Raw genomic sequence first — 25,520 nt, 5'->3', positions numbered from 1 at the left:
TTTTCCTTAAACAAAAGCTACATGTGTTAAAATTAACTAAAACAAAGCACTTAAACATAAAAATCTGTAAGATCACCCTTGGGAGTCTTTAAATAAATGATTTCTGACACACAAACACATACATACCTTTAACCATTTAGATACATTAGTGTAGTGATAAAATCCCAAATAAAGATTAAAAAATAAAGTCGTTCAAAGAATAAATATGATGGCTCCCATACCACATATGACGTACGATGGCCTAAATTACAATCGTGGGCTTTGTTAAAAAGAAGAACACCAACATATTTTTATCTATGAAAATGTTGGCACCAAACTCAAAACTAAAAAGTTTTTGGAAGTGATATAAATGTTCTGTTAAGAAAACTTAGAAAAAAATCTTTCTATGTGTCATACAAAAGTAGAATAAGGTGATCTGATTGTGTTGCCAGGAAATTTGTTTTGGAATCTTGTTAATAAATTATTGGTGAAAAACTTTTAATATCCTGTTTGCTTTCCCCTGTGTGAGTGTGAGGCTTTGGGTGTGGGTCAGGGTAGGTGTCACCTTCACTCAAAACCATAGGCACGATTACTCACCAGCGAAGTGTCTACATTTTCTTGCTTGCATGTAAATATCTCACGGGGTATCTCCATATTTTTTAAAGAATACAATCATGATACTGTTACATGATTTTAAAAGAATTATTGTTCTTTTTACTCTAAACTCATTATGCACGGATTAACTATTGACCCTGAGGTCCTCTTCCTCAACTGACACGCAATGCTTGGGAGACAGGTGCATTTCCTGGGACTCTGCTATGGGAAATGGATCTCAGAAGTGGTCTGCAGGAATTCCTTTTGGTTCAGCTCCACACTGTCTACAATCTCTTTGGTGCAGATTGTAACTGACCACTTGTAGGCATCTGGTCAACCTCTAGCCAAGCAGAAGATGGGGCCTGCCTAACTAGCACCCCTCCTCCCACCCAACACAGACAGGTTGAAGGAGGAGACCAAGAGTGCACATCTTTCCCTTTATTCCCCCCACTGCTCGTCTGTCATTATCATTCTCTTTTCCACAAGATCATTTCTCAGCCCCATTTGTTATTTCTTAGCCTTCCAAAGCTCCTCTCTAAACTATCCTTCCGTATTCTTACCTCAGAAATTGGTTTGGACAAAGCCTGTTGCAAAAAAACGTGTCTGGCCTTTGGAATTAGCGGTTTTCCCTTCCATGTGATCTGACTCTATGTGTGCTTCAGGGAAGCCTTCAGAACACCAAGACTGGTGTCCTTGGCTGCTATCAAAGCTGCTCAATTTCTACAAGACTTCAAAAGCAGAGGGAAAATACGTTTCTCCAAGCTTGTGATATAGTTTATTGTCTTTCCAACCCATGTCTGTCCTTCATTTTTTTTCTTTTTATAAATTTTTTTTAAAGATTTTATTTATTTATCTGACAGAGCACAAGTAGGCAGATAGGCAGGCAGAGAGAGAGGGGGAAGCAGGCTCCTTGCTGAGCAGAGAGCCCAATGCGGGGCTCAATCCCAGGACCCTGAGATCATGACCTGAGTTGAAGGCAGAGGCTTAACCTACTGAGCCACCCAGGAACCCCTGTCCTTTGTTTCAAAATGATGATAATCTTTGCACTTTGAGGAGGATGCAGGACACTGGTGAAAAAGTAAGTGGTTCCCTTTGATATATCCCTCTGGAAGGAAGCATGAACAGGTGCAGAATTATAAATTTTTATGAAAACTATATGGGTATACACTATACCTGCATTAAAGTCCGAACTGCCTATGTGTCCCTGAAAATGTGTCTTTTGGAATCCACATGATGATAATGATAAGAATTGCAGCTAATATTTATTGAGCAGTTGCTAGCAGATCTGGTATCTGAGCCCTAACAGTCTTAACTCTGGAATCCACTCTCGTTAGCCTTTCTTCTCTATTGCCGCTTGGAGGGGAAGAAAGTCTCATCCTAGCTACTGACATAAAAATAATGTTTGTATGTGGGAGGAATTTGTGGACCCCAGTTTCAAAGATCCAATCGTGGCCCTGTGAATAAAACCAACAACGGGTTGATCCTTAGCATGACTTGTACTTAGAACTGAAATGTCTCAAAGCATTTCTTGAAACCCCGTCTACCTAAATGAACCATGATTTGGATTTTGCTCTTTGTGGCCTATATTCCGCTCTCCTCTAGAATCAGGCCTTCCCGGCAGTTACGTAAACATTTTCAGGGTGCAGTGGTACCACTGTGAATGGGGAGGCAAAGGCTGCTATTATTCCTGATGTGGAGAGCTGAAGGATAAAGGCAGAGAATCAGATTTGAGGGACAGGGGTAAAGATCAGGCCTCCAAAGAGAAACCCTTATACAGAAAAGAATGAGAGGGTTGATAGTCAGCGTGTGGCAATCATCTGCTCCCCTCCGCAGAGACCTTTGGTCCTTGATCCCTGGGAGGGGTTGTATGGCAATATTGCTTGAAGAGCTGGGAAGAGGCGCACGAAAAAGTGTTTGGAGCCTCAGAAGGGAGCCACATGACAGATGTTCACACCACAAGAGCCTCTTGCTGGCTGAGTCACCGAGCATTCATCAGGCCTGTCTCTAAAGAGAACCCTCATAAACTCATCTTGAGTACTTGTTCATGCTGTAAAGAGGGGACCAGAGAGAAGGCAATCAAGGAGAAAAAAAGAAGAATGGCGGCCTTCAGAATGGAGGGGTTTGGTGACCCAAAGGACCTGGCTGCCTTCTGTCAAGGAGAAATAAAGCAAAGGGAAAAACCTACATTCACATGCTTTGGGGGCCACTGCTGGAGAAATAAAAGCTTTCATTAGTCTCTGTATTCTTTAATTAAGCCTTTCTTAGTATACAAGTGGGATCTGCTTTTATTTAAGAAAAAAGAGAATAAATCTAATCAATGAATAAAATAGAGATAAGTTTGATTCCCTAGGTATCACGCAGTGTAGGCAATCTCGAATTTTCAATGGCAGCACGGGGCACTGCAAGAGAAAATTTCCAGAAGCATCCTCTTGAGTAAGAAGGCAAGGCACAGAAGTAACTTACAATGGCCAGAAAGGTCCCAGACTGTCTGCTGCGAACTTGTTCAAAACTGTGTTGGTGTGTGATCAAGGAATGTGATCACCAGAGTCAGGAAAACAGCAGCAGTTCTGCACTGGGTCTCATTTTTCCACCTGCTATGGAGTACGGGCGAGGGAGAGAAAGAGCCTACAGTAGTTCCCAGACCTGGTCTTAGGGCAAAACCACAACTTAGTGCTGGTTGTTTACACATACACCAGCACTATGTAGCTCCTAAGGTCAGCACTGTAATTCCAACCCTGTCTGAGCCAGACACTTGGTACATTCACAGAAATATTTGTTCCATTTTAGGTGAATTGGGCCTGAGAGCAGTGCCTTTGCTTTGAAAGAGCCCATGATGCCGCAGGCTCAAGAAGCCAGCACCGGGGCCTGTAGCCCTGGGTCCTCAGCTACAGCTCTATCCTTCCAAAGGGCTGAGCCTGGAAGAAAGACATGACCTTGATTGAACAGAAGGCCCCTCAGGAGACTGGAAACACATTCGGTTTCTCTGAAGTTGAACACTGCATGCCATCTCTGAAAATATTCATGAATGGTAATCGGTACAGTTTGCAAATACTTTTGTATACACACTTCACTTGAACTTATAGGGATGAAAGTCACTTAAAGCAATTTTTGCTTTAAGATCCAACTGTCTCAATGGCAAAACAGGGGAGCTGGACTTCAAGACTTTATGAGTTTCTACCAGCTTGAAAAGATTCTAGAATTTTCTATTTCAAATGAGGAACACTGGTAAATTATTCTTACAGATTCAAAAAGCAGCTGGAACCATCTAAAACAGGGTGCATGCATGACAGCAGCATTGTCTGTCTTCCAAATATTCTGTGTTGGTTTAAGTTCTGTTATTCAAGGGACATGTTTCCATCGTGGCATCTATAACAATATGGGTGGATGCCACCTACTGCAGTCTATTTTTGGTTTTATCTTTTAATTTGCAACCTGTCTTTAAACGTTCTCACTACTAATGAGCAGGTTCATTAAGAGCATAGGGTGAGAAATGTTTGTGATCTGACCTTTTGGCTAATTGGCCAGTCTCTGTTGAAATTAACCTGGTGAAGAAAAATTATGGTTTCAAAGGCAGTTTATGGGGAAGCTGTTAGTTGCAATTTGTTCATTCTTCTTTGGAAATCTGTGCAGGGATAGTAACATGTAGTGGGTCCACCATGGAGAGTTTGGCCCGGGCATACGGAAGGCAGACCTCACAAAAGGTCACTGTTTGCCAGGTAGCAAAGCCTCCTTATTTAAGTTTGAAAACTAGAGACTACTCCACTTTACCAGACAATACTTTTAAATTAACCTCAAAGGTGACACTTCCAGTTGACAACCCATTGGAAATATGGCGGCCACATAGCTGGGAAGAACAATGGCAGCCAGTGAACTTGTACACACTGGCAGTTGAAGGAATACAAACAAAAGTTGTTTACTGAAGACTTAGCTCTTGATTAAAACTTTTCTCTTTCAATTCCACTGAGAAATAATTTCAAGGTTTCATCTCCATCTGGAGGCCAGAATGCGGAGACAAAAACTTCTTCATGAGTGTGTAGAACTTGCATCGACACTGACAAGTCTCTGCTCCAAGTGTGACTTGCTGAGGAGGGTTAAGTGTTCGTATTCTAAGCACCATTACTCACTGCTTCAGGGGCTAGTGGGGAGAATTTGGAGCTAGGAAAATATAAACCACATTTATCTTTCTGAACAATCCTTACGAAAAATAGTGCTACCACATGGAGTATGTGGAAGATGTGGAGAAGAAAACCAGACCAACAGCAAACAGAAGGAAGCCATGATAGAGAAGTTTCAATCGCAGTGCAGTTGTGGATGACTGGGAGGTGTTTCTGCTAGAAATCGCCACTCCCCACATTTTTGTTATTTTCATGTTCAAAGTCTGTTCCTGGCTCAAGGTCGCCGGAAGACATTTATTTCCAGCCTTCTCTTTTTTCCTCTTTTTCAAATTATCAACAAATAATAATCATGGACAAATAAAACTGATTCTATCCAGTGTATATGGGAGGGGGATAGGCCCAGGTAGGGTCAGGACAGAGATTATCTCCAAAAACAGTGCCTGGATTGTCGGAAGAAAAAGTGTTCATAAGAATAGGAACCACTCACCTGGAACTAAGAAAAGACAGAGTCACAGACGTTGGAGATCAAGATCCCCAGATCCACCCAGGTGAGTAGATGCTGTCAACCGGAGAGGGCCTTTTTGCCTGGTTGGGATGTCCTACCGCCTAACTGAGGTCTGGCACACAGTGACTCCCAGTTCATTTATTTAGTCATTCCTTCCCTCACGCGCTCATTTTTGTATTCTCACCAGGCATGTGCTTCATGCCGGCTCTCCCCCAGGCAGTGGGTATGTACCTGTTGAATTAATATATGATCTCTGTGGCCCTTCCTCTGATACCAGGACATGAAGCAACCTTCTGTCCAGGCATCTTTCTCTTTGTCCCTTTTTTTTTTTTTTTTGGCATCTTCCTCTTTCACTGGCCTGCAATGCAGAATGTCCTTGCCAGGTGGAGGGTGGTTCTGCCTGACGGACAGTGATATTTCTCATGGTAAACAGCTACCTGGTAACTGGTTTTCTCTTATCAGTCCCAGTGTGACTGGCATCCAGAAATATGACACCGACCATCAGAGTTTCTGCGAACAAAAGATGTGCTAGCTTCAGATTGTCAAGACCCACGCATTTTACTCTTCTTGAAGATAGGTGGCTTGATACCCATTTCATTGTTTATTTTTGGGGGGGACTGTGCTAATTTGACAGGCCTGGCTACCCCCCTGGAATTCTGACCTCAGCCTTAATTTTGCTGCCACATCGAGTCTCTTCCTGTCACCATCAGTGTTCGTTCCCCGGACTAGCGACTCTCTAAACAGGGTGCCCAGAGGCCCGCTGGGGAGTAGGGAGACTCTGGAATCTTAGTGTCATATTTCAGGACATCCAAGACAATTTTAATTAAGAGGTATTTCCAGAAATGACTGTATCATAGAAAAAAAATTTTTTTTGAGAAAGATCATTAACTTAGAAGGAAGGGATTGGATTTTGAGGAGTGAGCTTCAGCCCAGGAGAAAGACCATAAGCCCTGAGCCTCTTATCCAGGGAGAGAATCACACGATTATCATGCAGCACTCGACATGGAAAGGAGGAAAAGCATCTGGAAACTTTGTGAGCGCACTGCCAGCCCTCAACTACATGTTAGTTCTGTTTTCAACCCCTGCTGCTCCCCAAGGGCTTCTTCTTTCCTCTGTTTATGAAATGGGACAAGTAATACCCAAATTCATCAGAGGATACAAAATTAGTTATACCAGAAAGTCTAGCACTTACTAGGCACTTCATATTTTTTTTTAAGATTTTATTTATTTATTTGACAGACAGAGATCACAAGTAGGCAGGCAGGCAGAGAGAGAGGAGGAAGCAGGCTCCCTGCTGAGCAGAGAGCCCAATGCGGGACTCGATCCCAGGACCCTGGGATCATGACCTGAGCCGAAAGCAGAGGCTTTAACCCACTGAGCCAGCCAGGTTCCCAAGGCACTTCATATTTATTGAATCAATGGACAAATAAAAATTCTGACTTTCAAAAAGAAGTGTATTATATCAAGCAAAACTACGAATATAGAAAGAAAATATATTTATCTCTTTTTATTACATGAGAAAGAACATGCTTGAAAATCAACTGTTTTGACACTATATTTAATGTTAGAAAATATATTTTAGTTGTATGCAACTTAGATTATTGAGTAAAATAAAAGCTACACCTGCCTCGCTGTCATTATTGTTGTCTGAATTATTAGTTTGTACTCCAGATTTTTTTTTTTTTTGTGGTTATTCTGTTACATTTATTTCCAGTTTTCTCTGAAGGATAATTCCATACAAACTAATCCTTTTTCTTTTTTCTTTTTTTTTTTGAGCGCGAGAGAGAGAGAAAGAGAGCTCCGGTGGTGGGGTAGGGTCAGGAGGAGAGAGAGAGAATCCCGAGCAGGCTCCACATCCAGAGCAGAGCCACCCAGGCCCCCCGGGCTAGGTTTTATTGTCTGTGAATGTCTGAACGTCTATATAAAATCGTGTGTGTGTATGAATTTTTCCTGAGAGAAGATCCATTTCGACCAGTGACTAAGAGGACTCAAGACACCATGGAGGGAGGTGAAGACCCTTTCTATCTTTAGTCAGGTCTCCCTTGTGCCCTCCGCCAGGGCTCCGTGCTCCTGCCTGACCTGGGGAGTCCTCCTGTTCATCCTGTCCTGTGTCCTCTGACACAGGAACCCTCCCTCAAGGTTGGCTGAAGACCTGCCTCCCCCACTCACCCCACGGATGCTCTTTACCCCTCCTCTGGCTCCCAAAAATGGCAGTCAAGTGCTGGGGCCCCACCACAAGACTGTGACACGCCCTCCGGATTTCATGATGGCTCCCCAGAGGGAGCGACAGGCAAATTCCTCCGGCGGGATCCACCCATATTCCTGTGACCCTCTCGCCCACACATGAGCGGGGTCATGAGGAAGAGGGGCTGGGTGCTGGGCAGGCCATGTCCCTCACAGACTGACAGCGTTTCCTTCCTCAACTAGCTGACGGCATCTTTCCTGAGGTTTCTAAAGCAGGACTCTTGAAGTCAGTCTTAAAAATAAATCCAAACAATCATAAAAAGAACACTTCTCCAGCACCCCCTCATTTGCATACCACATGGCTGGCAGGTGTTCTCCAGAATCATTTTGGAGGAGCGATTCTAAATGTGTGCAGTTTCCTCCAGCTCGTGGCCCACACTGGGGTCTCTACGGGGTATCTTTTGATGGTGAAATATGATCGGTTCTGGGCAATCCTACCCACCTGCATACTCATCTGCCCCACACCGTGAGCCCTGCTTTTGAAATCTGCACTCTGACTACAGACATGCATTAACAGACGTGACTTCCCCTCCTCTGATTCCTGGTGTGCCAAATCATAAATCCTGAAAGTTACAATTGTATTAACGGCTGGTCAAACAGGTGTGATGAGATGAATACTGGGTAACTGACATAATAGCTGCAGACAGAAAACAGTTAAATGGAGCGGAGGGGCAGGCAGGAAGAACACACTAAAAAAGCTACAGATCTGGCTTGATTGTGGTCCCTTCAATTTGGAGAAACATGACTGTTATTATCAAAGGTCAAAGTCAGTTACTGGTACAAATGTCAATAAAGTTGAGATTGGGGAGGGAGAGATCGAAGAGATAAATTGAGGACATGTCTTCTAGATTGAAGGGACTTGGTGAAAATCTACATATTTTAAACTCTTGGGAAAAGATCTGGTAATGAGTAAACTGGACTGTTCATGTAGTTTTGTGGGTTCCTGCTATGAATAGGTTTTAAAGAATTATATCAGTGCACACTAGAAAAGATAAAGAGCAAGGAGAGATTTTAAAATTGCATCTGCTCTATCGCCCATTTTCTTGGATTCTTAGAATCAGATGTTTGTGGTTTTTTTTTTTTTTTTTTACGAAGGAGATCCATGGTCATGTTCTACCTCTCCGTGCCAATCTCTGCAGAGGATCAGAAATCCTCTGGCAGTCTGAGGCTAACAGTTTTGTTGCATTTGTGTAATAAACTAGAAGAGAGATTCTAACTTTTTAACCCAGACCTGTGGTCTGAATACATGACTCTTAACATGATGTGTACTGTCTTGATTGAATGTTAGACTTAAAATATGTGCTCATTTCTGGGGCGCCTAGGTGGCTTCGTTGGTTGAGCGTCTGACTCTTGATTTTGGCTCATGTCATGATCTCAGGGTCGTAGAATCGAGCCCCACATCGGGCTCCACACTCAGCAGGAGTCTGTTTCTCCCCCTTTCCCTTTGTCCTCTGCCCCTCTCCCTGCTTACACTCTCTTAACTTTCAAAAAAAAAAAATCTTAAAATTTATTTTGCTCATTTCTGTCCCTCTCTCTGCACCACCATCAGTGATATAAGTACTGCCGGTTTTCCAAGTGCAAGCTGTGGACCACCCCTGCGCCGGGAAAGGTGCCACGTTCTGGCAAACGGGGCATTATGTAACATCCTTCTCCATTAAGGGCACATGGGTGGTCTACCGCAAAGTGATTACACTTGCCATTTCTTAGCTGCCAACAAATGTATTTACTCATTAACACTTGATATGTTGAATGCTCCCAAAGAGGGCTACTGAGCAATTAAGTACGACTCAGATGAATTCTGAAGGCACCAGAAAGTGACTTCTCTAATGGCAGTTTTCTTCAAAGCATGATATCCCCAAGGGGGAGAGCGGCAGAAAGGATGAACAAAGGAATACCAGGTGAGGGGCTGCACGGAGGACTCTGGGGGTTTTAGTCTCTACTATGGCTGGCTGTTTAGTCACAGTAACCTAGAGGTCCTCAACTTTGAAAATTCAAATAAGATTTAACTTCAGGTTCATGCTATTGGTGAAACATGGGCTAATAAGCAAGAAATCAATATTTTGTGTATTTTATGATCAAATTTTCACATACATGTATAAAAACTGCTAATTCCAGATTATCATCAAATTTATTAAATGAGATCTGTTATGATGCTTACTTTAGAATATTCTGGAATCCATTAGCAGGATTTTAAGGAACTAACAAAGGATTCCTTTAAAAACATTGATTGATTCAGCTGGGAAGCAGCAGGGTATAGGAGAAGGCAACCAAGGTTGGATTCGGAGGCCCTGGACACACATCCTCATTCTGTCCCATCAGGAAAGAGTTTGCGCCAGGTACTTGCTCCCTGAAGGCCTTAGCAACTCCTATAAGGGTATGCTTCCTGTCAGCTGGGCACACTTCATGTGACCTTTCTTTTGACTAGCCAAGTGATCCTGGAAGGAGCCACTACTGCCTTCCTTTTGGGGGAGGAAACATCCTGGAGGTTAAGTAGGTTGTCAAAACCCAGGTGTAGAATCACAAACGGTGACACGAGACTGTGGACTCTATGCATGGTGCCACCCAGGTTCTGTCTGAGGCTGTCAGGATTAGAAGGACAAGGCCCCTCGGTGGCTCCATTTCAGCCACACTTGGAGGTATCTACCCTAGAGCTCTGCTGTCCAAAAGTACCAGTAGGGAAGAGCCAAATAAAGTCATTTAAATCAATACTAAAATCTAAAATTCAGTTCTTCATTCATAGTAGATACTTTCAGAGTATCTCCTGGTGGCTACTGTATTGACTGGTACAGAAAAGGAAGATTTCCACCATTACAGAAAGTTCTGCTGGTTAGTGCTTCTCTAAGTGTTGACACTCTGCTTGCCGATTACAATCTATGACTCATTAACTGAACCTGACCTTCGTCCTTTAGCTACTTCTCTCCTCCCGTGGCCCAACAAACACCTCCAACCCTCCCGCCTTTAAGCCTAGACTTTCCAGCCATGATTTTCTCGGCATCCGGCATCCTTTATTCTCTTGCTCCTTGATGTTCTTTTAGGCAACCCCTGCCAATCCCTAACCATTGGCAAGTCATATCCTTTCGATTTCCCTGCTCTTGTTTCTGGGATATAACACAGTACTAGAAACAATGATAAAATAATAAAATGAAGAGAATGCACTCTCTCAACCCTAACTGGGTTGTCCCTGCTTCTCAACATTTCTTTGGCTCATCTAACAGACACACGAACACATCCCTTATGATGCCTCTTTCCCAACACCCCAGACTCCCATGATCCTCATTCTCCATAGATGACCCATCTCACAGTCAGTGTCCCAGGAGGACGATACAAAAGCTGTTACCATGAGCTTCTCCAGCACATTCCTCCAGGTTTCTTGTTTCTTTATCCCAAGCGATCCACCAACTGCTTTCCGCCCGGCAGCACTAATTGCCGGCTTTGGATCTTTGCTCATGTCTCTGCCGTTCAGAAATTCTCTTCCCCAGCCCACCTCTGCCACGAAGCAATTTCTGGATCATCCCATCTGAACGCAACTTCTATCTTCTCCAAGTTTCTCTAACATTTTCTCTGAACTTCTCACACAGATTTCTAACTGGTGCTGCTTGTAATAATGTACAGGTCACCCGTACCTTCCCCACCAAACCACAACCAACGTGCAAGGGGATGCCTGATGGATTCAGCCTGCACCCCTGCAGGCAACTAGCACGGGTCTTGGTATAGATAATGCTCAGCACATATTTATTTAGTGAATTTCTATATACCTATTTATGAAGATGTCAGATTAATTCCCAAGGTAGACAGATTTAATTCAATAATCGATTGATGAACACACTTCTAATGATCACATGAAGTTCTAGCTAAATGACTGGATTACCAGATCTTCTGATGGGTGGTGTGTTGATGACAAGAACTGTAATAAATGGGGCCACAGCAGTGTAGAATATCATTCTGCTGGGCGGGGGGGGAGGAGGTGTGGCACAGGGACAAAATGATACAGAGTGGGCAAACAACCAAAGAAAGGCATCAAAGCTGTAAGAGACTTACCTTGGGTAGCAATATAATGATTGGGTCGATGATAACCCTAAAAATAAATGAGAAAGAATATTTGACCAACTTAAAATCAATACGCAGCACAGAAGTCACACAGTAAGTCTGCCACAATGAATGCACAGACAAAGACCAACAATGGTGTCGGCTGGAAATTCAATGACCAGACGCAGTACCATGGAGTTCCTCATAAAAAGCAAAGGTGCATCACACATCACAGTTCTGTTGCTTACACAGGGGGTGGGAGTAACTTAATCATACACTGGCTACGAGATGATGGGTGAGCAATAAACACTAACAACTTATGGATTCTCTGAAATAACATGACCACGACTCTTATTAGATTGCAAACAGGCTGGGAATGTGCAAAAGGATTTCATTTGTGTTCGGGATGTTATTGGCAAGATGCCAAGGGTTTTAACGCATTTTCTGTCCTGCTGGTATAGGTAGCTATATCAATAGTGATACTGAACATCATTCTTAAACACTGCTAATGGCATGCCATGCTGCTGTAGCAAGAGCCAGAAATTTGAAGAGGCAGAAATTCTGCAAGGCCCCTTCCTTTTATCGTGACCCTGTGAGAAGGGAAAAAGATGAAAATTAGGACCAAAGAAAGAAGGGAACAAAGAACACTGGAGGATCAATATCCGGGAGAGATAAAACCAATTTAGAGAAAATGACACAGGTAACGGAATATCACTATGGATCTTAATACTTTCCATTTCTGTCCCCCGAGATTACTCAATATGCTGTGCCCAAAGCCAGATGGGAGACAGGAGAAACTTGGAGAGGAAATACAGATTACTCAGACAATTTAAATGCATATCTGTTGGATGTTTTTGCTCTTAAAAAAAAGTCATTTTGATAAGGAACAGCAAAGGCAAACATACTCTTTATACAACTGACCTGCTGTAGGTCTCAAAGACTTTTGACAGATATTAAATAGGATTATTAAATGATCACCCATTTCTTGCCAGATGATAGGTGCCACAAAGCAAGACCCTGTCTGATGTATAGTCCTATGAATCAGTCCTAGCAAGGCTAGGAGATAGGAGGAACTTGTTCACAAAACAGAAATAATCCACAGAGCCACGAATGACTTGCGCTGCTAAATGCAATGGTCATTTCTCCGTTCTCATCTCTGTGACCTGCCACCATCTATGTGACATGATTAATCCCCTTGAAATACTTTCTTCTTTGCCTTCTGGATATGATGCTCTCCTGTTTTTCTTCCTCCCTCCCTCCCTGGCTTGTCTCCCTCATTCATTTGCCCATTCCTCCTCTTTGCCTTGACGTTGATGTTAGAGGGCCCAGTTCTTGGACTCTTTCCTCATCTACATGGACTCCCTTGGTGATCTCATCTGGTCCTGTGGCCTTCAGTGCCATCTGTGTGCTGATGAATTCTGCATCCTCACTTCCAGCCTGGCCTTCCCTCCCCGCTCCACCCCCCCCACCCCCGCCAAATCTCCTACTTAGCACTTTCATCTACATGTATAACATATATTTAAGGATTAACATACCTAAAAGTGAATTCCTTATTTCCCCCTACCTCCACCTGAATCTGCTCTGTCCACAGTCTTCTTCCCAGATAATAGCTACGCCATCTCAAAGGCACCCTGGCCCCTCTCTTGCTCCTACACTCCCCAAATAAACTGTCAGCAAATCCAGGGCTCTGGGTTGAATGTGGATCCAGGATCCTACCATTTCTATCTTCCAGTGCCACCATAATTCCAGGCTTCCCCCTCTCCCCCCCACCCAGCTCTCTCACTGCTCCTGTAGCCCCCTGGGAGGTCTTCATGCTTCTGTGGGAGGTGTTCATGCTTCTATTCACGCCCACCTACAATGTGTTCCCCTCTCCACTCAGGGGTCATATCACCCCTCTGCCCCGGTGACTGCCTATGCCACAGCAAAAGCCCACAGCTGTATGACTTTTTACCTTATCTGTCCCTACAGCCCTTTTGACCTGTTCACCTGTGACTCTACCCCCTCGACTCGACTCTACTCCACCAACCCTCGCCTGCTTGTTTCACTTCAAATTTGCCAGCCATGTTCCACAGCAAGGCCTTTTCATGGGCTTTTTCTCAGTCTGGAATGCTCTTTCCTTGAATACCTACATGGTATAATTTCTCCACTCCAATATTACCTTCTCACTAGAGCGGACTCCAGCCACTCTACCCAAAAATTACAATCCACCTCCAAACCGCTTCTCTATATCCTCCGTTATGGCTCCCATTTTCTCCGTCGTACATACTATCACCTAATATACCATATAGAATTAACTGGTTTCATTCATTTATTGTTGTTTCCCCCAATTAAAGCACCAGCTCCACTGGGTTGGAGGTCGGCTTTTGTTTTTGGTCTGAATCGCTTGCAGTTGCAACTCCAATACCTACACCAGTAACTGACATATCATGTAATAGGCTGCTCAATAAAATCCTGTTGACTAAGTGAATAAACGGGCCCTGAATATTGACTCTCTTCTCTGTTAAAATAAAAACTAATTAATCTGGTATTTTCATTACTTTTATGTCTTTCCTCCTCTGCATCTTTATCCGCCCATTCTTTAAAGTTTAGTTAAAATCACTTCTACCACAAAGCCTAATCAGATTCCATTTACTCCTTCAGGCCTTGATTCATCAAACACTTAACTAAGTGCTTACGGTATTGCAGGTCTGGGCCCAGTGCAGGGGGTACAGAGACGAGTAGGATACTGTCCCTGTGCTTAAGGACTCTGCAGGGGCTCTAGCAGCTGGGACTGGAGGAGGAACAGGATTCCCACGGAATTTCCCAAGGGCAAGAGTATTACAGAGAAGATATTTCTTACTTTAGCTTCTAAACTGTGAGGCCCTGGGGAGAAGGTAACAGATCTTGGACACCTCTGAATTCTCCCATAAGGTACTCACTAAATGTCTGCTGGGTAAAGAAATAAGTACAATGTACTTAAGGAAGAAATTTTGCTTTAATGGAAAAAAAAATCTAACTTGGGTTGGGTACATTTTGGGCCATTATGAAGTTTAGGGGTTCATTTGAGGAACGGGATGGGAATTAGTCTTCAAACAGTCATCCCGCAAGGCCCACCCTCAGATCCATAACCGAAGTCTCAAACCTTTCCAAGTTGTACCAAAAGTAAACATTTCTTCTGGTTTGATGCTAGATTGTGATGCTAGTACTTTTAGTAGCATCTGATTTATACTCAACCAAGAAAATAAAAGAACCCATATATATATGGGATATATATATCCCATATATATATAGATAAGAATATATATATATACATATATATGTATGTGTGTGTATATATATGTATGTGTATACACACACACACACACACACACACACACACACACACACACACATATATATATATTTCCTGCCCATGGAAGTATTGATGGGCTAGAAGGCAATGTGACAGCCAAGCACACTGCCTGGGGATCTGCAAGAGAGCTGAAGCCTGTTTAATGTGAGCCTGGGCCTTGAAGGTAACAATGACTTTCCCTTCATTTTCAGGCGACTTTTGATTTCATTCATTCTTTCAACTGAAAACATGCTGTCTCCTCAGGAATTTATTCTAATGTAAGGCATTAAGTTAACATGATGCAGAATGAACAAAGAAGCCGTCTTCAATAATTAAACAGCCTACATATTTAATGACGTGTCTTGTGTGCCTTACACGTCCTGGTTAACAGCTGCAGACTACTTTGAAGGCAACTTAAAAGTACAGTAATGATGCGAGATTGCAAATCATCGAATTAAGAATTAGAGAGTTTTATCCTATTAATATGTAAACAGGTTTTTTTTTAAGTGTCAAATAATCTAAGTTGTTGACAAAAAAACCCAGAAATAATGTTTTCTTGGTCCATAGGAGTGCAGGACAGCAAGGTAGGCACGGAAGGGTGGGGGGCAGCTCACCAGCCCATAGGCCCACTGGAGACCAGGACTGGCCATGTCTTCCCCGAAAAGTTCTGCAGGGTGTGGGGCAACAGCTATGTGTTTGCTCTGGAGTTGGAGCAATGTGTGCCCACCCATGGCACAGCAGACACACGATGTGGAATATGTCAGAACAGTTGGGCTTACGGACAGTTTCAAAATACATACATCGATATAATTTCCATTGATATAGTCTGAGTTGGTATCTCCTTCTATGGTCTGCAGCCTGACCCGCGAATGATCATCTGCAAAGCAAAAAGAAAACAGTGATTGAAAGCAACCTGGTGGGCTGTTCAGAGCCCCAGAATGTAAGCCCATGACGTGGAGATCAGCCACATCCACGCTGCTTTAAAGATAAACAAAGAATTAAATACTACACACCTTCCACACTTCTTATTCTTCTCTGAAAATTCGGAAGGATTTATAATTATTTGCATTTTACAGCAATTCTCATTAACTTATTCTTTGATCACTGACAGGCATGAGGCATTGGCAGAGGTCTGAAACTTCCCCACTGAGTCCTGGGAATCACAACAGACTTATTTCTCAGATTGAATGTGTAGCGACTTCACTAAATCACATACAAACCCTGAGATTCTGATGGCTGCCTTTGATGTCCACCTTGGCAAATGACAGTTTTAAACCATGGCCCAGCCTTCTGGAAGGAGCAGACACACACCTAACCGGGACCGTCCCTCAGTTCCCTAAGCGGATCTCTACATCCTATGTGTGAGTTTCAGAGTCAGGTGTGTGGTTTAGAATCCCTCACCTGGAGTCTGGGGGATGTTACTACACCTCTCTGTGCTTGGGTTTTCTTTTCTGTATCCTGGGGTTTAATAGTGACCACCTCAAGGGATTATTGGGAGTATTAAAATAAAATAAAAAAGAAGAGGCGCCTGGATGGCTCAGTCATTAAGCGTCTGCTTTCGGCTCAGGTCATGATCTCAGGTCCTGGGATCAAGCCCCACACTGGGCTCCCTGCTCAGCAGGAAACCTGCTTCTCCCTCTCCCTCTGCAGCTCCCCCTGCTTGTAGTCCCTCTCTTGCTGTCTCTGTCAAATAAATAAATAAATAAATAAAATATTAAAAAAAAACAAAAACAAAAAAAGATTAGAAGAGAGCCTGGTACACAGTACGTGATGGATAAATGCCAGCTGTTGCCGCTGTCACGTGCTGCGTCATGGACATGTGCACTGTTCTTCTAGCTTCTCATCTGTACCGCTGAGGTCCACACACACGAGAGCAAGCCGGGAACAGACCCCCTGTGCGTTTGGAAGTTTTCCTTGAGGTGACCTACCCTAAGATCTAGTTTCTCAGAGTACACCTTGCTTAAAACTAGAGGGCCCCCGCCCCCGTGCTTGTTTTTGCTGGGGCTGTGGGGGAGGTGAGTCACCGGGGAGTTGGGGATGTGTGGATTGTTCTGGCTTTTGCATTTGTTGGGAGAGCTGGGGCACACACACAGTTACCGCAGAGCTGGGTGGTAAGCAATTCCGGCAGCAAAGCCATTTGAGCCTCCCGAATGAAAGATGTTCCAATAGACCTGAATCATGGCCATTCTGCACACATCAGGCTTTTAGTCAGCTCTTCTGAAGGGAGATTAGGTCTGCCTTCCTATACTCCTTGACTTTCCCTGGGCAGTTTTTTTTAAAACGCAGGCATCACATTAGAAGCTCCCAATCTTCAGAAGCAGTGCTCTCCTTCTCAGGAGATCTATTGTACCTCCTTGTCAGAATCCCCCTTCTCTCACACTTTATTTCTCTTAGAACCTGAGGATGAACGCCGCCCATTCCCTGTGATTTACCACCCTTGGGCTTCTCAAATTGTTCTGGAATGTTCTGCAAAGGGACTTCAATCTCTGATAAGACTGCACTCTCATCTCCCATAAACAGAGCCTTTGAAATAGAGTTTCCCCATCATCTCTACTGTTCAGTTGGTTACCTCTCTCCCTACCTCAATCTTTTTTTTTTTTTTTTTTAACTTGGCTGCTATTTCTCCACATTTAATTGCTTTACCCTCCTCCTGATGGGGAAACCCAGAAGACATATGCTGAGCATATTTCCTAAGCAGACTGAGATTGCTTTTGGTTCTCTTTATTTGCCCGGTAGTATCTTCTCCTTATTCTAAGGCTGATTTTACTAGATTATAACTTCTTGGGGTCAGAGACCACGTAGCGTCCGTTCTGAACATCCCTGTGAGCACCTTTCAGCCAGGCCACTGTGCCCAGCCCCACGGCCTCTCTTTACAGCACTGCCTGCAGTGATCCCCCAACACACGGCAGGTGCGTGCAACCCCCTTAACCGCTCACCCCACTAACGAATGCCCTGTCTCGATTGTCACTGTCTCAACGGAAGAAGGGGCAAACTGTGGTCAGGCGAGGTTCGCTGGGGCTTTCTGGGGTGCTGGAAAGGTCCTGTTGTGGACTTGCTTAGTGGTTTTATCAGTGTTTGCTTGACAACAAATCTGTTAACCTGTATTTGGAGGCCATATGCCCTGCTCTGTAACTTTATTTCATTCTTTAAAAATAAAAGGGTCCGCCTTGAGGGCATTATATTATGTGAAATAAACCCAGCCCGGGGCAAATACCGCATAATTCCACTTCCATGAGACACTAAGAGTAGTCATTTCACAGAGACACAAAGAAGAATGTGGTTGCCAGGGGCTGAGGGGAGGTGGGAAGTAGTGAGCCAGCATGGAGTAAATACAGACTTGGGGAAGATGAGAAAGTTCTGGGAGTGGGTGATGGGTGCAGGACAATGCGAGTGAACTTGCCACTGAACTGGACACTCACACATGGTTAATGTGGTAAGTTTCATATTATGTTCATTTTACCACAATTTTTTTAAAAAAGTGAGAGTCCACTTTCTCCACTCCTCCCTTGTAGAATACCCCTTCAAGTTCCCCTCTAAGCCTGGGTGTCCTGAGAACCAGCACCTTCAAAGCTGGGAAGGGCATGTCATGGACTCGCTGTCTTAGCACCCTCGGGAGTTCCCCTGTGACTCCCCTTGCCCTGATGAAGGCAAGGCAGTGGTGACAGTGACTCTAGAGCTTGCCACTAGAGGACAACTGTCATACATTATTGATGTGTACTCAGGAGATGGCTTAAGAATTACTGCAATGAGGTTGAGGAGGCATTGTTTTCTTTCAGCGATAAAATGTGTGAGTATTGATAAGTCAGTGCATCTTAAGGCAGGGAGACAGAGAGTTTAGCGGGGAGAAAGGGCTTAATCTCTCGGAGGCAGGAGTTAGCTGTGAGAACAAAAGGACATGAATTTTCCCCAGCGAGAAAAGGCTGGTCATAGCATGACTGCCCTCTTGGCTGTCCCGGGCCCGCACGTATCCAGGTAGTCCCCTGCCTTCCGGCACACCCATGAGAGCACCGTCTTTCCTCAACAGCCATGAAATGAAAAGCCTAGTCTCACCATCACTCACGCTGAGTCAGAGGGAGGAAGGGCAAAAGAAGGAAGAGGATCTGTCCCTCTGGCCAGGACGGTCTTCCCTAAACTCCAGCTGCTCCTCTGGAAATGCCTCGGAGACAGACACTGGAATTCCCGGGCATCCTTATTTATTATTTATTTATTTATTTATTTATTTTTAAAAGATTTTATTTATTTATTTGACAGAGAGAGATCACAAGTAGGCAGAGAGAGAGAGGGAAGCAGGCTCCCCGCTGAGCAGAGAGCCTGATGCGGGACTCGATCCCAGGACCCTGAGCTCATGACCTGAGCCGAAGGCAGCAGCTTAAACCACTGAGCCACCCAGGCACCCGGGCATCCTTAAATCAAGCGCTCCGTTGCTTATGGAAACAATAAATATAGATGGTTGGGCAGCAAATAAGTCAGTACATGGAGGCTCACTGCCATCTTTTCTTAAAATCTCATTCACCTTGAATCGCAAGACAATTAAGAAGACTCTCATACATCAAGCATTCTTTTAAGAAAGCTCAGATCCTTTTCCTGGGACACACTTGAGATGAAATACCACCCAATGACAATGAGGAAATGCCCGGAGGACATTTCCGGCATACGGCAAATATGGGAGACGCTCAGGCAAGGGATCCACAGAACTGCCGTTGCCCACTGGTTGAGCCCCTATCCTTCCACTTTATTTTGGAGGCCGATTAGCCGGGGGGGAGGGCCTTGCTCAGTACTAGGGTCTATCGTTTGGGCTGAAAGGAGGAAGAAGTTTGGAGAACTCAGCTGTTCAGGTATAAAAGTATGAGAAATCCAATGGGATTTGTGGCTGACAACAGGTCAGCTGTTCATGAAAGCCAAGGGGTTGAGACTTTATAGATTTGTTATCTCCAGGAGATACAGCCCAGTAAGGTTGAAAAGACCCGAGCTTTAGACTTATCAATTACCAAACCCATTTCTCCTCCAGTATGGGTGTTTTTTTTCTCCATTATTCCCAAACCATATCATGTTGATATAGTGCAGCGTTTGGCTCTGGTGTCCAGAGACCCTGATTTGAATCCTGGCTCTCTACAACTCCCCCCAGTTGTGAACTTAGACCAACTCTGAATCTCTCTGAGCTTCATGTACAAAGAGGTTGATGATGGGCTACCTTCCCAGGATCGTTGGGACCAAGTTAGAAGAACATGTCAAGTGCATGGAGTATAGGACTAGTATAGGAGTATACTTTCCATTAAAAAGGAATTACCCCTCTTATGGGAATACAAGTGGCATCCTTGTTGCTTAGCAATTCAAACTACAAAAAGCCCAGGGTGCTTGTTTGGCAGTCAGCGGAGGAGGGGAAAACCTCTACACTCTAAGCAGCCAACCTTTTAGAAAGATGAGCTTGAGCTACTTTTGAAGAGGAAACAGGATGAATACGCCCAAATAGCTCCTACCTCTTAATCCCCTGGCATCTATTCAGGAACCTGTCTTTTTATTTAAATATTTCCTTCTTAAATCAAGGCATAATTGACATACAACATTACATTACTCTCAGGTGTATAGCATAATATTTGATATTTGTATATATTGTAAAATGATCACCACAATAAGTCACTAGACAAAGTTACACATTTTTTTACTTATTGTGATGAAAACTTCAGGATTTGCTCTCTTGGCAATTTTCAAGTATTACTACAATATTGTCAACTATAGTCACCACGCTGACATTACATCCCCATGCTTTACTTATCTTTCAGTTGGAATTTTGTGTCACTTGATCCCCTTCACCCATTTCACCTCTCCCTCAACCCCCCTTCCTCTAGCAACCACAATGTTGTAGTAGTTTCAGGTGTACAACATAGTGATTCAATATTTATCTGCATTACAAAACGCTCACCACAGTAAGTCTAGTCACCATCTGTTATCATGCAAAGTTGATATAATGTTACTGGCTATATTCCCAATGCTGTACTTTTTATCCCCATGTCTTATTTATTTTATAACTCGAAGACTGTACCTCCTAATCCCCTTCACCTATTTTGTCCTTCCCCCCCACCTCCTCCTCCCTTCTGGTGACCGTTTGTTCTTTATATTTATACGTCTATTTTTGTTTTGTTTTGCTCTTTTTTTTTTTAGATTCCAGATATAAGTGAAATTATACAGTATCTGTCTCTGTATGACTTATTTCACTTAGCATAACACGTTTAGTTCCACTCATGTTGTTGCAAATGGCAAGATTTCATTCTTTTATGGCTGAATAATATTCCATTATATCTATATATCTGAATGTATGTGTATGTATTCATAACCATTATATATATATAGATAGATAGATAGAGGTATATTTACATCTATTTATGTATGTGTCTATCTAATACCTCTCTATCTATATTTGTGTGTGTGTGTGTGTGTGTGTGTGTGTGTGAGTGTGTGTGTCTTCTTTATTTATTCATCCATATTCATCCATTAACAACCACTTAGGTTGTTCCCATATCTTGGCCATTGTAATGATGCTGCTGTGAACACAGGAGTGCATATATCTTTCCAAATTAGATAACACCTAGTAGTGGGGTTGCTGGATCTCATGGTAGTTCTGTTTGTAATTTTTTAAGGAGGCCCCATACTGTTTCCATAGTGGCTGCACCAATTCACATTCCCACCAATAGGACACGAAGTCTCCCTTTTTGCCATATGCTTGCCAATACTTGCTACTTCTTGTCATTTTGATAACAACCATTCTCACAGGTATGAGGTGATAGCTTACTGTGCTTTTGATTTGCATTTCCCTGATGACTACTGATGTTGAACATTTTTCATGTGCTTGTTGGCCATCTGTATGTCTCCTTTAAAAAGATGTTTATTCAGATCTGCTGCCTATTTTTAAACTGGATTTTTTTTCTGGGTTATATGAGTTATTTATATGTTGTGGATATTAATCCCTTATTGGATATATGGTTTGCAAATATTTTCTCCCATTCAATATGTTGCCTTTTCATCCTGTTGATGGTTTCCCTTGCTGTGCAGAAGATTTTTATTTTGATATAGTCCCATTTATCTATCTTCGCTTTTGTTGCCTTTACTTTTGGAGTCAGATTCAAAAAACCATCACCAAGACCAATGTCAAGGAGCGTACCACCTGGGTTTCTTCTAGTTTTATGGTTTCTGTCTTGCATTTAAGTCTTTAAATCATTTCGAGCTAACTTTTATATCTAGAGTAATATAGTAGCCTGGTTTCATTTTTTTCCATGTGGTTTCCCAGTTTCTCAACATCATTTATTGAAGAGGTTGTCCTTTTCCCATTGTATATTCTTGCCTCTTTTGTTGTAAATTAATTGACCATATAGGTGTGGCTTATTTCTGGGATCCCCTGTTTCATTGATCTATATCTGTTTTTAATGCCAGTTTCATACTGTTTTGATTACTATAGCTTTGTAATGTACTTTGAAATCAGGGAGTGTGATGCCTCTAGCTTTGTTTTTCTTTCTCAAGATTGCTTTGATTATTCAAGGTCTTTTGTGGTCCCAAACAAATTTTAGAATTGTTTTGTTCTTTTTCCGTAAACAAATGCCATTGGGATTTCAATAGGGATTGCACTTAACCTGTAGATTGCTTTGGGTGTACAGATATTTTAACAATATTAATTCTTCCAATCCATGAGGACAGAATATCTTTCCATGTATTTGGGTCTTCTTCAGTTTCTTTCATCAGTGTCTTATTGTTTTCAGAGTATAGGTCTTTTACCTTCTTGGTTACATTTATTCCTAGATATTTTAATATTTTTGATGAAATTGTAAATGTGATTGTTTTCTTAATTTCTCTTTCTGATAGTTTGTTATTAGTATATAGAAATGCAAAATATTTTTGTATATTGATTTTGTACCCTGAAAGTTAGTGAATTTACTTATTAGTTTTAAGTGTGTGTGTGTGTGTGTGTGTGTGTGTGTAGTCTTCTTGATGGTTTTCTACATATAAAAATCATGTTTCTTTACAAATAGTGACCATTCTACTTTTTCCTTTCCAATTTTTATTTTTTTTTCTTGCCTAATTTCTATAGCTAAAACTGCTAATACTTTATTGAATAAAAGTGGCAAGAGTGGGTGAGCAGCCTTGTTTTGTTCCTGATTTTAGAGGAAAAGTTTTCTGTTTTTCACCATTGAGTGGGCTTTCCCCCTTAATGTTAGCTGTGGCTTTGTCATATGTGACCCTTATTAAGTTGTGGTACATTACCTCTATACCCACTTTGTTGAGAGGTTTTAACATAAATGAATGTTGAATTCTGTAAATCCATACTTTTCTAAATACAATTTATTCTGTCCCTATCTAGTTCAAACCATTCAAGGATATCAACAGGGCACTGATCAACAGTGGTCTCTGTTGGGGAAGGTCATTGGAAAGATGTGACCAGTGGTTGACCCATGAGTTGGACCTGGGTACTTGAAGTTCCTCACCCATCTCCCCATTATCCTTGGAATGTGGTTCTGCTTGTTTTTCCTTCTCCCAGAAGCTACTCCAAGGCATAGTCTTGAGATAGTGATATGGTGTTGAGAACACTTGCACAATATAGGTGACCGAAGCTAGTTAAGATCTCTTCATAAACTTTTAAGATTTGGCAGGCAGATGCAGGGATCCTCTCATCTTGCTGCTGCCCAAGACAAGCTCTGTATATAAATTCCCTTTACTTATTAAAACTCCCAACTATCATCCTGGAGCGCCCTGCCTCTTTCTTTGTTCTCTCCCTTACCTCTGTCTGGGAGTTGGTTTCAGAGGACACCCAGGAAGCTCGAAGAGGGTTGTGAACCAACAGTCTTATAAAACAATGGAATATGATATGATCATCAAATAGTATTTCTATGGATTTAATTTCTTTACCTGGGAAGATCTCTGTGACATATTGTGAAGTAGAGCAGGTTAGAAAGCAGCATGTCTCTTAAGAGTCTGCTTATATGAAATAATTGTATATGTGTGTAGAAATGGATACTGGGATAAGTGAAAGGGTGGGAATTCTGGGTGGGAAAATTAAGAGTCATATTTATTTTCATCCTTATGATTTTGTGTATTATTTTAATAGTCTACGCAGTTTATACTGTCTTTATAATCAGAAATAAAACAATAAACCTATTTTTACTTTAAAAAATAAAGGTAACAACTTTAAGGCAGAGAACAGAAAAAAGATCAAAGAAACAGAAAAAAATATTAGTAGGGATCAAACTTTGTTGGTGAGGTTCTGAGCAATTTCCCCCAAATTTTCATTACTGCACAATTTTTCTGTAATGTGTATGAATTGTTTTTATAAAATTGGGGGGGGGAAGATACCCATTTAGCCATAGATGACTGGAATATGATCGAAATCCAACAAATGTTTATATTATAGTCACAACTCAATGTTAGCCCATCAGAAAGGGTAATGAACTCTGACGTTCTGAGAAAATCTACATAAAGCCCTTGTTGCTGTGCTTCTCATTCCTTTCAAAAAAAGCCTTTACAATAAGAAATAGGGCAAAAATAGTATTTTGGGGTAAGAAACAGGCACATAAAGATGTGGTATAAAGCATAAGAGACCATTGCTTACTACTGAAAAATTCTAATCTGCTGGTGTTTTTCCCCACGTACATATACTTATGTATGCAAGTGTGTATGTATTTATGTATATGTATGTATGTGGGTATTTGTGTGTGTGCATGTGTGTATTTATGGATGTGTAAGCATGCATTTATGGATGTGTGCTTGCATACACTAGAGGTTGGGTAATGAGATATTTAAAGCAGGTCTCTATGCTTAACTCTAAGTCTCTAAAAAGGCTTAATTATGCCCTTTTTGTCACATAACATTATATTTAAAACACCTCTAAGCAGCTTCAAATATTTTAACATTTCCATTTTAAACATGATGGATATGGTTAATAGCCTTGCAATTCACTTGTATGTGATTAGATATAACTAGGCAGTAGAAGTGGAGTGTGTCATTGATAATATTTCACCTCCAACCCACTCTCTTTCTGCTAAATATTGATGACATATTTAAGGTAAATTGGAACCACAATGATCTAAGTAACATTTGCCCTCTGAGAGGAGAATCAAAATTAATTTTAATTACAATGGATTTCTGCAAATAATGGCTTTGCTTCTCCTGTGGTTACACACTTGCCAAGGACTATTGCTGCACTGGTCTCGAGGTACAAGATGCAGAAGAGACAAGGGAACGGATCGGAGGTGCTCAGCCATCTACCCCTGTGTGACCTGTATGCCGGCCTGGTGTCCCTGCCGGCCTGGTGTCCCTGCTTGGGCCCACCCGGATGCTCAGGTCATGCTGGTTCTGAGCACCAAGCAAATGAGGAACCTTTGAGTTCAGCGGTAGGTAGCTTCACGTTCACCTTTGCTCTTGCTGTTGGTTTTATGTGTTACTTAGGCTTGTGTGTTTATTGCTTACACCTAGACCCTCAATTAGGGAGCCTTACTCTTTATCTTCAGTGTCCTGGCAGGACCCCTGACTCTTACTTTGTCTAATTCTTCCAGATTTTTTTTTTTTTTTTTGCCTTCCTAAACATGTTGTGTTGATTTGTTTCTCCCTTATTCTCATCCATCTGATTTTTAACACCAAGAGCTCTCTCTGCCAAACCGTACCTAACCAACTAACCCCTTGTTCCCACCATCCTCTCTTCAACTGTCTTTATTCCTACACCAGATCATGAGAGCAGTAGATTCCTGAGAAGTGACACTGTTGGAGG

At 42.4% G+C, this 25,520-nt stretch overlaps 1 protein-coding gene across 1 annotated transcript in view; it reads right to left on the bottom strand.

The window, feature by feature from the left end:
* Nucleotides 1–25,520, bottom strand: part of PTPRM (protein tyrosine phosphatase receptor type M) — a 777,217-nt gene that overhangs the window by 63,810 nt on the left and 687,887 nt on the right. Inside the window, 2 exon segments of the mRNA XM_080821527.1 lie at nucleotides 11,476–11,512; nucleotides 15,574–15,650. Of these exon segments, the coding sequence (XP_080677653.1) occupies nucleotides 11,476–11,512; nucleotides 15,574–15,650 (114 nt within the window).

The sequence above is a fragment of the Martes martes genome (assembly GCF_963455335.1).
Source record: "Martes martes genome assembly, chromosome: 13".
NCBI classification, from domain to species: domain Eukaryota; kingdom Metazoa; phylum Chordata; class Mammalia; order Carnivora; family Mustelidae; genus Martes; species Martes martes.
The sequence above is the reverse complement of the archived record's forward strand: the minus strand, read 5'-3'. Positions and strand labels throughout refer to the sequence as shown.